This window comes from Euprymna scolopes, chromosome 33 (genome assembly GCF_053919585.1).
Source record: "Euprymna scolopes isolate OS-2025 chromosome 33, ASM5391958v1, whole genome shotgun sequence".
Lineage (NCBI taxonomy): Eukaryota > Metazoa > Mollusca > Cephalopoda > Sepiida > Sepiolidae > Euprymna > Euprymna scolopes.
In genome coordinates, this window is record NC_136514.1 from 89,101,016 (window position 1) to 89,118,371 (window position 17,356).

A 17,356-nucleotide genomic window follows, 5' to 3' on the forward strand; every position below is an offset into this window, starting at 1 on the left:
CCAATCTCTGGTCCCCCCTCGCCAATCTTTCACGAAAAACACCCGTCTAGCTGAATCCACTGTGAAAAATTTCCCCCACTCTATATCTGTGCCTAAATCAAAACGCGGATTCCATGGACAAAACTTCTTTCTTAGAACTGCACGCCTGTGGAACTCTGTTCCGTCTGCCTGCTTCCCACTGGACTACAACTTGGATGTCTTCAAGTCCAACGTTAACAAATTCCTAATGAACCGCCCCCTTAAGTAAACACTTCATCAAATCTCCTCACTAACATAATGTACTTGCAATAACCCTTATCCCTGAGTGGCTTCCAGACCTTGATAAGTGTAAAAAAAAAATCAATCTGTCTATCTATCTATTTATCTATCTATTCAATGATATTCTTAAAATAGTTTATATTGGGAGTTATTTATTGTTTATAGAATAATGTGTAGCAATGGGTTTTAGCAGAAGATGTTTACATAAATTACTTAGGTTAAATATAAACAAAATAACCTTGAATAGATATGGCAACAGTATTCCATCCTTGGACATGCTTGGCTTTTATATAGATCGATAATAACTAATTAAATTTTAACAATGTTAATTATTTAACACTAGTAGTCAGCATTTATTGAATTTAGTAGCTTTCTCACCATTTCATCTAGAACTACATATACAGAGATCAGAAGCTAGAGTTCATATATAAGCAGGTGCGGATGTTCTTTTGGTCCCAAACTGATGAAAATAATAGTTTGAGGAATATGAACATTTATCTTAGGGGTCGTCCTACATCAGGTTTCCCTAAATGGTCCAAAAAGATGAGAACAGTAGTCCGCATAATCCAAATAATCCAAATCCAATGTTCCGTCTGCCTGCTTCCCACCTGACTACAACTTGGATGTGTTCAAGTCCAACGTTAACAAATTCCTAATGAACCGCCCCCTTAAGTAAACACTTCATCAAATCTCCACACTAACGTAATGTACTTGCAATAACCCTTATCCCTGAGTGGCTTCCGGGCCTTGATAAGTGGTGATCACTGTGTAAAAAAAAAAAAAAAAAATTATCAATCCTCATCTAAAAAATTCAACTCGATAACGTGTTCATTGTTATCTGTAAGGTGGACACACCACACAACAGTTGTAAAAAAGAATGCAAACTTTACTTTTTAATTCGGCATTTTTTATGATATATTTTTGTTGTTCTTCAGGAAGGCAAAACTCCTTTACACTATGCCATACTAAAACATGACTTGGACATTACCGCCATTTTACTGAAAAACAAAGCTAATGTGAATGAAATCGACAATAACCAAAGGTCAGTATTATTCATGTTCCTTTTAGTGTTACATTGTGTGTGTATATGAATACGTTCTCAAACGACATACACATTGAACAGTTGGAGTTTATATTTTATCTGTATATTCATGTACGTGTAAATGCGTGTATGTATATACGTCGTATCATTTAGTTGATCGTCTAGTGTGTATATTTTAACATTTATGCAACATTTCTAAGAGGAACCGATTGACGTGGACGTATCGAAACAGTTGTAGACAAACAGTTCTTTTTTAACAGATGTAAATAACACAACCTGAATTATTTACGAACATTTATTTTCATGATTTCAGCTGACATCTTCAAATATTTTTTTTTCAAGTAATTTTCTATTTATCTCATAGTTGGGACCCTAACAGGTACTACCACTCTAGGTCAGAGTGGACCTGGGAGCAATGGCAATTAAAGGGTGGCTCCACACTCCACAAAGCCTGCAAACTGGGGCCTCACCATTGGATATAGTTTAAGGTCATATCCAGGACCTGACAAGATTTGAATTGCACTACAACCTTGTGTAGTGAGTTCAATCTCGGCTGTGGTCGTGCTGGATGAATGGCTTATTTTGGAATTGACTGCCCTACATCTATCGTTATATATAATGCATACCTCTCATCTTTACATACCTCCCCTGTTTACATACCTCCCCTATTTAGGGAGATCTAATGTTTCACAAATCACAATCAATTAGAATACAGGAACGGTCATAAGATACCTTGCTGGCCATTTGCTCCATCACGCCTCACCTATTGTGACATTGCCTGACTGAGGAAATACTGTAGGGCTACTTCCCAGTGTACTACAAAATAGTCGTTTTCAAGTCTAATGTAAACAAATTCTAGTTGAGCCGTCTACAAGTTTACATGCGTGTGCTTCTAAACGAACCGACATCTTTTCCTCCCCTCTCTCCCTCCCTTCTTCTCTTTCTCTCTCTCTCTCTCTCTCTCTTTTTCTCTCTCTCTCTCCCTCTCTGGGTCACACGATGTTTAAGATATGATGAAGCAAATGGCCAGCAAGATATCTTTTCATTCATCATCAATTTCACTATAATTAACCTATTATGAAAAATGTCTCTTCAATCTGTGTTTTATTTATTTATTTTCTCCAGAACTGCTTTGATGGTTGCTGCTTATTATGGACTTGACCGAATTATAAATCTTCTTTTGATGAATGGCGCCAAGATTGCTGCTAAAGACGCCGAGGGTAACTTTTCTCATTCTTAATCTGCATTTATAATAAAATGACTGCAGAAACTCCCCTCTGGACCAAAGTAGCATAGGTTTGCCATAACAGATGCCACATACAAATTCAATACAACTCACTTCCAATCCTACTTCTAAATATATCTCCCTTTGTGACCAGTCCGTCTGTCACGCCTTAATTAACAAATCCAACCGTAGCTTTCTTTTGTGCTCCCTAGTGAACAATTTGCTGTCCATTAACTTTCTACCAACCCTATTTCCTTATAAAATTGGAAACGGTCAACAGACAAAAGACAATGACAAATGAATAACCTTCTCTATATATACAAAAATCAATATCTGTGTGTTTGTAAGATATTTGTGTGTTCTACTGTGTCCAACTCTCAAACCCCATCAACTGCGTCTCACTAGCCACTCCTAACTATCGTCAACCGGACACTGTCGTCAACTCAACTGTCCTAAAACGTCACAAAATCTAGAATTTGCAAACACAATACAAACTTTGACACACTCTGCGGATGTCAGTTGCACTTTGGGTATGTATGTGTGTGTGTGTGCATGTGTGTGTGGCCCATATCTTAGTAGTCGTCTGCCGAGGCTTCTTTGTTGTTAGTTGATCAATTTAAAACACATCTGCTTCAAACCACAACTGTCTCTAACTCGCAACTGTCATAAACCTAAGCCATCAAAAACCTGTGTGAAATCTCATTGTGATTAAATGATAATAATAATAATAATAATAATAATAATAATAATAATAATAATTAGAAGAAGAAGAAGAAGAAGAAGAAGAAGAAGAAGAAGAAGAAGAAGAAATAAAATTAAGACACTGGCTGGCGATAAATAACAGTATTTTGATCTACACCCACCAGACACTGGCTGACGATAACTTATCCAATTGAAAATTGTTTATTGGGCATTTTAGAATATTTCATTCTCGTACTAAGAGAATTCAGTATAACAATGGTTGGTGCGAGTTGGAATATTCCATTTTTATTTTAAGGGATGTTCAGGATGATAACGGTCAAGTAAAATATTTGTTTATTTTCCTAATACAGGGTGACCCGAAAAAAAACGAGCCCCAACCCTAATTAGGCCCCGTTTCTTAGTGTTTTGTCCGAATGAAATGAAACTTTGGTCATATTAGTTTATTATATTCAAAACATCACATCAAAACACTAGGGTCTTTGTCCTTTTTTTCTCCGTTGACTGTAAAATGCTCAGAAAAACAATTGAATGTCCTCTGTTTTTTTTTTTTTTTGGTCACCCTGTATTACGTTGTAATTTGGCTTTCAAGCGCACTTGATGCGTATTTTATTTTATTCAAATTAAAACAACGTTTCTATAATGGAGCTCACACCCTTGACATATTTTCACTTTTTTCTCTCTTTTTTTTTTTTGTTATGCCTTTTTCTCTTTTTTCCTCACTTTCCAACACTTGTGGGTGGGGAGGGGGTGTAGATATCACACCGAATGCAATCTGGAAAGAAATGATTGGTTGTATTAGGTCTTCATTATATATTTTGTTTTTCTAACTTTAATGTTCGTTTCATCTTTTTTTGTGTAGGTTTCTCGGCAAGTGACCATGCCAAAGCGAAAGACCACAAAGCATGTTATATGCTTCTGAAAAAAGAGGAATTCCGAGAGGAAAATGACGAAGATTCAATCGGCAGCCCGCATGGAATTCGAAACAACGTTAAAAGAAAGGACAGGAAAGTCCCTCCTGACACTTCTTCGGGAATTCCTAGTGGAACTTTTCCAAGCAAAAGTGCTAACATGGGTCCAACGAAGACTACAACGGAAAATCTTAGTTAGTTACTTTTGATTGTATAAAAAATCCATATATCTATCTATCTATCTATCTATCTATCTATCCATATATCTATCTATCTATATATCTATCTATCTATTTATCTATCTATCTATCTATCTATTTACCTATCTATCTGTTTATCTATCTATCTATCTGTCTATCCATCTATCTATCTATCTATCTATCTATCTATCTATAAAAGTAAACGTGTGTGTGAGGAGAATTCTCAACCTATATACTCAACGAATTTTTGATCTACAGACTTGAAATTTGGTATATAGGGTATTCAGACATGTGGAAAACTTTTTAATCGATTTTCATCTGAAAAAAAGGGCTGCTAAGGAGTTAAGACTGATAAATTGGTACGTGTGGATCATCGGATTTTTATCTGTTTTCTAACTGTTTAGTGAATGCACATGCGCGAATCATTTACATTACAGATTCCTTATGCTAAGAATAAGTAGGTTTGAAAACACTTTTTTAAAGTCGTGGCAAGCTGGCCTAATGGTTATCGTACTTGACTCACTGTCATTACGTTTTGGTTTCGATCGTAGCTCGAGTATTTCTTTTTTTACTTACAAGAAATGAACTGTTTAAAAAAAAACCTTAATACTCGCATGAATATGTCTCAATTCCTGTATGTATTAAAATGTAATATTTATATATATTTTACTAATAGGCAACGCCGGACGACCTGCTAGTATATCTATAAAAGTGAAAATATGTCTGTGTTTGTGAGGACACTTTTCAACCTATATACTGAACGAATTTTTGATCTACAGACTTGAAATTTGATACAGAGTATATTCAGACATGTGGAGAACTTTTTAATCCATTTCCATCTGAAAAAAAGGGCTGCTAAGGAGTTAAAATTTTAAAAATGATATGTGGAAGTCAGCTGATTTTGATCTGTTTACTGTTTCACGAATGCGCAGGCGTGAATCGTTCATGTTACAGATAATTATGTTAAGATTAAGCAGTTTGAAATTACTTTTTAAAGAATGTGTCAAGTTTGCCTAATGGTTATCGCACTTGACTCACTGTGTTTAGGTTTTACTTTTGATCTCAGCTCGACTATTTTTTTTTTACTTACAAGAAGTGAACGGTTTAGAAAAAACATAATATTCGCATGCAGATGTCTGAGTTTCTGTATGAATTAAAATATAATATTTATGTATATTTTATGGCCGGGCAACGCCGGGCAATGCCAGGCGGCCTGCTAGTATATTTATGAAAGTGAAAATGAGTGAAGACACTTCTCAACCTATATATTCTACGAATTTTTGATCTACAGACTTGAAATTTGGTATATAGGGTATTCAAATATGCGGAAAACTTTTCAATCAATTTTCATCCAGAAAAAGGGCTGCTAAGGAGTAAAAATTGAAAAATTGGCATCTGGGAGTCATTGGACTTTTATCGGTTTGCCAACTGTTTCACGACTGTGCATGCGTGGATTGTTCATATGACAGCTTCCTTATGTTAAGAATATGTAGGTTTGAAAACACTTTTTAAAGGGCGTGGCAAGCTGATCTAAGGGTTATCGTACTTGAGTCACTGTCATTAGGTTTTGGTTTCGATCTCAACTCGAGTATTTTTTTTTATACTGACAAGAAGAAAAACATAATATTAGCATGCCCATGTCTCAGTTCCTTTAAAATTCTTTTTGTATAAGGACAGTCAACAGACAATGGGTAATGATAAATGAATAATCTTATATCTAAGTATAAAACTTTATATCTGTGTGTATGTGTGTTGGTAAGATGTTTACATGTCCTTTATAGAAAGAAAGGTTAAAGAATCTACGTAAAATCTAAAACTGTATTCTTAAGTAAAACTTAAAAATAAAAAAATTGGGCTTTTGTATAACGATAGTCAACGGACAATGCACAATGATAAATGAATGATTTTCTCTATATATAAAACTTTATATATGTGTGTATGTATGTTTGTGAGATGTTTGTGCATGGCCTATAGAAAGAAAAGTTAAAGAATTTACATAAAATCTAAAAGTGTATTCTTATGTAAAATTTACCAAGGAAGACAATGGGAGTGACACCGAATATCTAAGTGCACCCTAAGGGAGATATAAAGGCATAACTCCCTTAAAATTTCAAATATATCCTTTATATATATTAGTTATTGCTGTATGGAAACTATGAAAACAATAATAAATGTTATGGGGCTAAATGGTAATAAATGAAAGACACACAGGACTTTTAGGAACGAACAATGTATTCACATATATTACAGGCAAAGTGGGTTAAGCAATACCATTCCTCAACGGTGGGGGCGTTTGCACACGACCTGCTTGGCCACGTGCCAATCTCTGACTGCCGGCCACCGGTACTCGATACCGGAAGTGACGTTACCAGAGGAAGTGACGTCATGAGATAGCCCATTAATCTTATGAAGGGGCGTCTCCAACAATAAGCAAACACAAAAAACATAAATTAATAATGCCAACAAACGATTAATATAATTTTATTTATTTATTTATTTATTTGCTTTTCCTCAGCAGCGAAACATACATCAAAAAGATGCATCAGAATAAAAAAAAAATTGACAAAAATGCTTCAGAAAGAAAACTGAAGATTCCCAAATCAAGGGCAGATAATTATTTGGATTATTCAGGCTTCTGTTCTCATCTTGAGTTTTATTGCCACAATGTTTCAGTCGATGTAACCTTCAAGCATATCTTGTCGAACTTGAGAATCTACAGCTGTTAGCTATTGACCGGACAACGCCGGATAGGGTGCTGGTCGATGATTATTATGATTATTCAAGGCAAAAAGAATATTTAAAATAAATATTTACATTAATTTAGGAATGTTAACTTGAAAATGTTATAACAATGTAGTTGACAACTTGTATTTGTATCTATGTATGTACTCACGATACATCAAGTGTATGTGCATATATATATATATATATATATATATATACGTGATAAAGTCACCTTTTTCTCTGTTATTTTGATCTTCTCTGGGATGCGATTCTTCCCGTCACTGGTCGATGAGCAGTAAAAAAATAGCTAAGATGAAAACACGACGTTGATTTTCTGGCACGGATTACTTTATTTCATCTACAAATGAACTGAGTGAGTCGTAACCTGACTTTGTCCTTCCAGTTTAGCGGAGTCCCATTCAACCAATATACATTCCTCTCTCATTGTTGACTCAAGCATTTTCTTTTTTTTTTTTTTGACGTATTTTTTTACACCAATCTCGACCGTGTCTGCTCCGTCCAAAATCAGAAACCAGACTGAACTTGCATGCGAGAGAAAAAATATCTTCCTCTCTTACTTTCATGCTTTCCCTCTTTCTTTCTTTCACACGAACCAAATGACCTATTTCAGGTGCAACTGAATCCTTGAACTTCTTTTGCACTAACCAACCTTCACAGCAAAATCACAATTTTCAACGTACCGGCATAACCCGGGATGGATTACATATTACTATGAATCATGAATTCTCATCTAAAAATTCAGAAACAGAATTGGTAATTGTATGGGAATCAGGAGAAATATTTGAATCGTTTCATCAGGTATTCAAACACACATTTTCCTTTTTTTTCTTTTTTCTTATAGCAAATACCGAAGATGAAGAGAGCGACTGGGATAGGGGACCTGTTGCTCCTGCTCCACCCATTCCTAAAAGTGAAGAAAATAAGGTATGTGTCTCATGGTACATTAACTTTTTCTTTACTTATCAAGGCTAAATGCTACTAGAGGATAAGTTTAGATGTAACATTACACATGTTTACACACGTTACACACATGTTACATATGTAGACTCTGTCGCAAAGGAGGCAAAGACAGAGAATAGGAAAGAAATTCGACTCACTTATTTACACCTCTTTAATGTGATCGTGATCCCGAACGTAATTATGGGTCGGTGCATACGTTCTTCTTATGATCTATGTTTTCCATGTCGTGACATCACTTCGCAAATGCCATACGCGCATCCATGCTCTGTTATAGAAATGGAATAGAGTAATTATTAATTGAAAGATGAAGAATATTATAAGAGGATTGGAAATGATAATGCAATGAGCAAGGGTGTTGCTGTTATTGTTGCTGTTGTTGTTGTTGTTGTTGTTGAGGAGTGGAGGGAGTGGGACTGGAGTGAGAGTGGGAGTGGAGTGGGAGTGGAGTGGAGTGGGAGTAGATGGAGTGAGACTGGAGTGAGAGTGGAAGTGGAGTGGGAGTGGGAGTGGGAGTGGAGTGATGTGGGAGTGGATGGAGTGGGACTGGAGTGAGAGTGGGAGTAGAGTGGAGTGGGACTGGGGTGGGAGTGGAGTGGAGTGGGAGTAGAGTGGAGTAGAGTGGGAGTGGATGGAGTGGGACTGGAGTGAGAGTGGGAGTGGAGTGAGAGTGGATGGAGTGGGACTGGAGTGAGAGTGGGAGTGGAGTGGGAGTGGGAGTGGAGTGGGAGTGGAGTGGGAGTGGATGGAGTGGGAGTGGAGTGAGAGTGGGAGTGGAGGTGAGTGGGAGTGGAGTGGAGTGAGAGTGGATGGAGTGGGAGTGGAGGTGGGGTGAGAGTGTACCACCAAAGAGAGGCAGCATCAGACCATTAGGGTCGATGTGACACTTTTATTTAACGTTAGTATTTTATTCCGGGCAACACCGGTTAACTAAAAGATAAATGTTAATATCTTGTGCCGGGCACTACCAGAGAACCTTGCTGGCTTAAATTCTGCCAAAGTATTTTGTTTCTTTCTTTAAAGCAAAACAATAATAAATGATTTAGTCAAAATGGACTGAATGATAACTTCAAAAAAACATACGTTTTGTTTTCAAGTCGAGCGATGGTGACAAATTCCGATACAGTCATATCCAGTGCAAAAAAGGGAAATATTTTTTTCCTTTGATTGCTTTGAACTAAAAACCACACACACACACACACACACACACACACACACACACACACACACACACACACACGTAATTGTTGGCGTCACCAAATATATTTGTGACAAGATCAAAACAAAAGAATGTTTTTTTCGAATCAAATATTAAATGATTCGGGGTGACTATGATAAAATTATTTGAAATTTAGATCAAGAGATTTTTCAATTTTCAATAACATGTTGTCGAGATGTTGACAGAACAATAAATTGTTAATTTCCTTTGATAAGGAACAAGTGTCACATCTAAGGGCAGAATTCACAAAGCATTTTTTTTTCTGGACGCAGTTTTCTTACTTACACGGTTATCGCGTATTACACAGTTTCCGAATTATCCAATAAGAGAAAACTGGTTATTTTCCATGGGGTGTTTTTGGTTGATCGGGGAGGAGTTAGAATTATTCTTGGATTGTGGGGGGTGGCCAATGTTTGGTCATCAGTCAAATTATCCAATGAGAGAGAATCAGACGATTTGGTTATTGAGCATTCTGATTGGTCGGGAAGGAATTGGTAATTGTCGCCCCGTCCAGTGCGGTACTATATAAAGACCAAGAAAGTCAGAATTAAAACAGATTGAGATTCCGAGAGAACAGAAGTCGGAGCAAAACAGAGCGGGTCCGAGAGTCAAGCCACCTCACCTCCTCTCTCTCTCTCCCCCCTCGCCTATTGCCTGATAACTGAAAAGGGTTAAGTTAATAGACTTGTAAATTCCAGCAAGTGGAAGCCCCACTTAGAAGTTTAAATGCTTGCTTACAAACTCATACTCCAAATTGTATATATATTTGTATATATTTCTTTTATGGTTTTCTCTTAATACATTTATATAACCCAATCTCCGGAGTCTTTGTTATTCAGAATTCTTTGATGTGCTGATGTTTTCCTTATCATTTTTTTTTACTTGTGAAACTGCTTCCGTCAACGAGCACCCGGTATCTCCGAAGACGAAATTTCTAGACGATCACAGAAGATCCGGCCTTGTGGACATTGCAGCAAAGACGATTCCACCAACGCGCTGAAGAAGGGCTTACTGGGTGACGCGACGGTCACGGTCCGGTTTCATAAGAGTGGGAGTGGGAGTGAGTGAGTTGGCCTTAAAAAAGCTCCAGAAGATCTTGCCTCAGGATTGTATGATCTATATGAAGTCCTCTCCTTTGGTGGTTGAATCAGGGGAGAGTATATCAGTAATGCCACAAGCAACCTCATCTCAAAGAAGCAAAAAGGTGTGCTCTCTCTGCTGCCAGCATCAGAAAGCCAGGAGAGAAACACGATGCAAGAGGTGTGGCATGTTTTGTGGAGAAGGACGGGAATAACCACTAAATTAGCGACTAAAATATTATCGGAATATAAAATTTGTTAGCTTTTATAAAATAATTAGAATTTCGAAATAAATTACTGTAAGCATTTTTTGTACGTAAAAAAACAACAGAAAAAAAAAAACAAACAACAGAAAAACAAACCTATTTGAACAGATTTTTAAAAAAGAAAAATGAAATGAATAGAAGTGTTGATTGAAAAAAAAAATGAAAGAAATTTTACAAAATTAAACTTACGTAATAAATTAAAATAATCGTTTAAATGTTATAGACTTTAAGAACTTATTGAATTGTCTCCCCTTTAACTTTAAGAACTTATTGAATTGTCTCCAATAATGAAAACAAAACAAAAAATGTCTTCCAAACCTAAACTGCCGAAAAAAAAAAAATCATTTAAAAATGCGAAGAAACGCATTATTAAAAACATTAAATAAGCAAAGTAAAAAGTGGACGTTGCGTTTGATTTCAGTGCCTCGTAACTCTTGCTTCCTTTAGTTTTTTTTGTTTTTTTACATAGGGGTCACCACATCAAGGCCCGGAAGCCACTCGAGGATAAGGGTTAATGAATGTACAGTAGTCAATGGGACAATATGGTAGTAATCATTAGTAATGGAAATTTGGTAAATTGGATTACTTAAATTTGTTCACATTGGACTTGAAGATGACTGTATCGTAGCCAGCTGGAAAGCAGGGAAACGGAATAGAGTTCCACAGGCGTGCAGTTCTAAGAAAGAAACTTTGTTCATGGAATCTACGTTTAGGTTCAGGCGCAGATAAAGAGTATGGAAAATTATTGATAGTGGTTTCAACTAGATAAGTGTCTTTCATGAAAGTTTGGCGAGCGGGGACCATAAATTAGAGCTCAGACGAGTACTTGCCTTTTAGTCCTCACATTACATGAGTGATGTTTCTAAAAAACGGGGAAAAAGTGTTATAAACCACTTATTCTTAACTTGGCATTAGTGTTGGGATTTGGTTAATGATGTGCATGTTCTAATTAGAAAATAATTGTTAATCATGTAACCCTAACCCTAACCTTAATCTATTCTTCCATAAGTTGCCTTTACATGGCTCTAACATAAACTAGACTGTCACTCCAAAGAAAGAGGTAAGATATGGTTTCATGGGTGGAGATAATGCTCTGGAACATGGGACCATGACAATAGAACAGATGCTACATCACCACCATCCCAGAAGAGGTGGAAAAAATGCCTGGGAGGATGGTATCATAACCACAAAACAGTTACTACACTATCTCCCAAAAGAGGAGGTAATGCCTGGGAACAGTGTCATGATCACAGACCAGACACTACACTATCCCCTACACAACCTCTAACAAAAAAAAAAATAATCTGGCCCCTATCACAGTAACATCTTACACTTTAATGGCAATGTGCCTTGTTTGGTGTTGAGTAGAAAAAATTAATCTACATAATATTCTGCATTTTCTTCCCTAGTTAGTCTGTACGTTACGCTTTAAAAAAAGGCCAAATACAATTTTTTTTATGGCCAAACTGCTTCAAAAAAAGCCAAATTGGCATAATTTCGCTTTAAAATGTTACAAACGGCTCTCGGAATAGACACCTCCAACTGGACAACAATATGAAAGTGACATCCCTTTGATGTAACCTTGTTTTCAGTTTCGATTATAACTGACTAACCTGGGTGCCCGGCGTTGCCCAGGTGTTTGGAGTTTTCCTTCTTCGCATTATGGGTTCGAGCCTGCCTGCCTACTACCACATTTTTTTTTTCTCAGCACACACCTCCAAACCCCCGGGCAACCCCAGGCACCCTGGCTAGTCAGCTATAATCGAAACTGAAACCAAAACTTATGAAGAATTATTGGAAAAATTATTTATTACAAGAAATGGAAGTCCATAACAATTAAACGAGTCGGAAGTGTGACACAGAAAATAAATAAATAAATAACACACGCTATCGTTCAGTCTCGAAAGACAAAGGATACCCCCTGTAGGGGCAGCTGCACGTGTAATTGTGAGGCAAGGGTCGCGCAATCACCAACCACACCTCTCCAGAATCGGCACTGCTTTAGTCTAGTGGCAAGGAGAAGACCAGGGCGACTGGAAACAATGCCGAGATAAGCGGAGAGCACATACAGCACCTGAAAGTCCCAAATGGTCACCCATTTATTAGTGACCAGATTCAACATTGCTTAACTTCGGTGATCCAGCAGGAACTGGTGTGTCAATGTGATTATGCCATAATGTAAAGATTGTGCCATGTATGGGGTGGAAATGAAAATAAATAAATAAAAAAATACTTTTTATATCAATTTCAACTAAAAGTAATGTTATCTATTTAACTGTCATATTTAGTTCAATATTGCTACATTATTACATAAAACAAGTATTTCAATTATTCAACGAAAAAATGATTTTGCCATATTTGCTTATGGCGTAAACACAAGGGAAATAACTCATTCCTCCTGAATTAGCACAAGGTTTTGAAAGTTTGCAGAAAGTAATTACCTCCCTTGCTATTATGCACGCTATTTAATTTATTAATGTATCTATTTACTATGCCTCCCCACGGGACAAAGTTAGACACCAGGGTCGTTTTTTAACGTGGAGAAAAGGTACAAAAATAAAAATTGTCTCAGTCGTTTTATTAATGTAAGCAAAATTTTAAAATATCTCGAAACTTGTTTTTTAGTAAAAATAATTTTCTGCCTTTTTTTTTTTGTACTTTTTGGATATTTACGATTTTTGCTGTTATAATAAAGATGAACCGCTATTACATTAGTATTTTTTTTTTTTTTACAAGGAAGTCACCACTTATCAAGGCCCAGAGGCCACTCGGGGATAAGGGTTATTGCATGTATAGTAATCAATGGGATAATATCGTAGTAATCACTAGTAAGGGAGATCTGATAAACTGTCTTACTTAAGGGGCAGTTCAACAGGAACTTGTTTATGTTGGACTTGAAGACATCCAAGTTGTAGTCAGGTGGGAAACAGGCAAACGGAAGAGAGTTCCACAGGCGTGCACTTCTAAGAAAGAAGTTTTGCTTATGGAATCTACGTTTTGATTTAGGCACAGATAAAGAGTGGGGAAAATTACTGACAGTGGTTTCAGCTAGACGGGTATTTTTCATGAAAGATTGGCGAGGGGGAACAAGAGATTGGAGCTCAGACGAGCACTTGCCATGGACATAATGATAAAACAAAGACAGGTTCGCAACGTCTCTCCTGTGAGGAAGAAAAAGGGGCATCCTCCATTAAGCCACGAAGTCTATTTTGTACTCTGTCAAAGCAGGATAGGCAGTTTTTAGCAGCTCTTGGCCAGATATGGCAGTAGTACTCCATCCTTGGACATATTTCGTTTTTATATAGATAGAGAATTGCATCAGCAGTGAGATATCTACTGGAGCGATAGAAGGATCCCACCATTTTTCCAGCGACCTTGGCAACGGATTTGATGTACTGGTTCTATTTCAGATCAGGAGTAAAGGTCAATCCCAGAAGCTTGTCAAAAAATGGAGCCTTCCAAAAAAGAGAGTCATCCATTTCAATTGATGCCAGATGGGGATCAGAGCGTTGGTTTCAGATGCAGTATGAAATGCTACAGTAAACTATTGAAAAACGATCAATGTTGCTGGATTTTTAAATACAGAAGGGTTATCTCTCTTTGACCGTTCTTTCTCAATGATGTAAGCAACCTAAAGTTTTCTCCTTTCAATAGAGCAGACAGACAGACATCAAATCTCCATTATCAATAAATATGTGACGTCATTATTGATGTTTTTCTTTTTTCTTATTACAGGAAACTGAGAAATCTAAAGAAGTTGTTGATCTGAAAAGCCCAGTACAAGTTTTATTGGAAGCTGAGATTGAAAAGTAAGACGCCATTTTTATTACAATACTAGCAGGCTGCTTGGCATTGCCCGGTCGTAAAATACGCTTAAATATGATATTTTAATTAATACAGATTTCGTATTTATTATTATATTGTACTAGCAGCACCCGCTAACCAGCGTTGCCCGGTGGAAGCGTGCCCCCCCCCCCGATAGTACGGTGGTGGTGGTGGTGGTGGTGGTGGTGGTTGTTGTTGTTGTTGTTGTTGTTGTTGTTGTTGTTAGTGGTGGTGGTGGTGGTGGTGTTGCTGCTGCTGCTGCACCCCAACCCCTAACCTCCTCATGCTACGAACGGATTTCGGAATAGACACCCCCAACTCTTTATGGTAAGAACGGCTATTCGAATGTTAAGAACGGTGCTTGCAATTTCGTCTGCTACAGATATATCAGCACCAATGATTGGGCAACAAAAAAAAAGTCAGGTACACTAAAAGAATGTGGAAAGAACTCATCAGGCGATACCATTAAAAATTTTTAAAAATATTGTGGGCTCAGCTAGGTAGCCGTTCACACTTGATAGCCATAAACAATAAGAGATGGTGTCTTACTTTATTTTAGAAATAAAAAATAAGATAAAAATGATAAGTTGGGAATAAAGGCAGACAAGATTCTCATTATTTCCTGGGCAACGCTGGGGTACAAGCTAGTTGTCAACAGAATAACACTCAGAAACCATTTTTTAAAATTTTATTTTCATTCTTTGTTTTTTTATTCTGCAGAAACCGTGCTCTTCAACGTGAAATGGACGCACAAAAACAGAAAGCTTTGATGGTATGTCCTTTTTTTTTTTCATTTTGTGTTGATTAATGTGTGTGTGTGTGTGTGTGTTTTGTATCTTGTGTTGATTTGGTGTTTTTTTGGCATCCTATGTTGATTTGCTGTGTTTTGTTTTTTCACGCTGTGTTTATTTGGTGTGTTTTGTAGCACCTTGTGTTGATTTGGTGTTTTTTTTTGTGTTTTTTTGCATTTCGTGTTGATTTGCTGTGTTTTTTGCATCTTGTATTGATTTGGTGTGTTTTTTTTGCATCTTGTGTTGATTTGGTATGCTCTTTTGAATCTTGTGTTTATTTTTTGTATTTTGTGTTGATTTGGTGTGTTTTTTGCATCTTGTGTTAACTTGGTGTGTTTATTTGCATATTGTGTTGATTTAGTATGTTTATTTGCGTCTTGTGTTGAATAAGTGTGTGTTTTTCCAATGAATGATCGATTGTCAAAGTTCAAATGTTACTTGTGGATAAGGATGTTAAGCTTCAGCCTCTGTCACATCACTACAGTTTTGTAACAGTGTGCTTGTTATGCAATTACTTCCATAGATGTGTCCTTACCGCACTTGTACCCCCTCTTCAACATAAATATCTTTTACCAATCTGACTAGCAGCAAAATCGCACCCCTTCACTATAGAGATTTGTATATAATGCGAGTGTTTCTATTATAATAGCTTCTCTCTTCGTATGACTTGTTTTTAAAATTCCCTTCCTGATTCTTGTTTCCTTGGCCGTACCAACGTGCAAAAATTTAATTTTCCTGCCAAGTTTTCCACCCAGATTATGAGCTATAAATTTGGCCCCTATCAAAGTAGCCGCTTATGTTTTGATAGTAATCTGCCTTGTTTGGAGTGGACAAAAATAAAAAAAATATATTGTTTTAAAAAAAATGAGGTCCCCATATTGAATAGCACTTTGAAAGGATAGATAAAATGGTCAGCATTTTATTAATAAAATGGACACAGCTGGAAAAATGGCGGGATCTTTCTACCGCTCTAGTATATATCTCACTGTTGATGCAATTCTCTATCTATATAAGACCCAGGTATGTCCAAGGATGGAGTACTGTTGCCACATCTGGGCAGAAGCTGCTAGAAAGGACTTATCCTGCCTTGACAGAGTTCAAAATAGACTTCGTAGTCTCATAGGAGATGTCCTTTTCTTTTCCCTGCAACCTCTTTTTCACAGAAGAGATGTCGCAAGCCTGTCTCTGCTTTATCGTTATTTTCATGGCAAGTGCTCGTTTGAGCTCCAATCTATGGTCCCCCCCTCATCAAACTTTCACAAAAAACATTCGTCTAGCTGAAACTACTATCAATAATTTCCCCCATTCTTTATCTGTGTCTAAACATAAACGTAGATTCCATGAACTAAGTTTCTTTCTTAGAACTGTGCGACAGTGGAACTCTGTTCTGTTTGGCTGCTTTCCAGCTGACTACAATCTGATTGTCTTCAAGTCCAATGTAAACAACTTCTTGATGAGCCGTTTCCCTTAAGTAATCCAATTTAACAAATTTCCACTACTAACGATTACTATGATATCGTCCTATTGACTACTGTACTCTCTTTAACCCTTATCCTCGAGTGGCTTCCAGGCCTTGATAAGTGGTGACTCCTTTGTAAAAAAACAAAAAAAAACAAAAAAAAACTAGTAGATAAATAATTTCTCAATTTTGGAGTTTAATAAATTCCTTATATTCTCAAATTTAATTAACCCCAATTTTATATTTAAACAAAGCAATTTACAAATATGGGGGACGTTCCAAGAGTAATGCCCCCTAATATTTTATTCCACTAAATAGATCAGGACGGAATTGCAAATTGCATTGTTGTGATGACTGAACTTATGCATTTTCAAATTACTTATTCTTAACATACACTTACTACAATATTTAAAAAGTGTTTTCAAACCTACTTATTCTTAAGATAAGTAATCTATAATGTGAACGATTCATGCATGCGCATTCATGAAACGGTTGTCAAACAGATAAAAATCCGATGACTCTAATTTTTCAATTTTTACCCCTTAGCAGCCCTTTTTTCCAGATGAAAATAGATTAAAAGTTTTCTACATGTTTGAATGCCCTATATACCAAATTTCAAGTTTGTAGCTCAAAAATTCGTTGAGTATATAGGTTGGGAAGTGTCTTCACACACACATTCT

At 36.7% G+C, this 17,356-nt stretch overlaps 1 protein-coding gene across 2 annotated transcripts in view; it reads left to right on the forward strand.

The window, feature by feature from the left end:
• LOC145258341 (uncharacterized) overlaps positions 1-17,356 on the forward strand; it is a 99,590-nt gene that overhangs the window by 25,249 nt on the left and 56,985 nt on the right. For both annotated transcript variants that reach the window (XM_080116532.1, XM_080116533.1), the window contains exons 4-9: positions 1,194-1,300; positions 2,426-2,520; positions 4,087-4,329; positions 7,922-8,004; positions 14,337-14,410; positions 15,147-15,198. In XM_080116532.1, the coding sequence (XP_079972658.1) occupies positions 1,194-1,300; positions 2,426-2,520; positions 4,087-4,329; positions 7,922-8,004; positions 14,337-14,410; positions 15,147-15,198 (654 nt within the window). The remainder of the gene's footprint in view (positions 1-1,193; positions 1,301-2,425; positions 2,521-4,086; positions 4,330-7,921; positions 8,005-14,336; positions 14,411-15,146; positions 15,199-17,356) is intronic.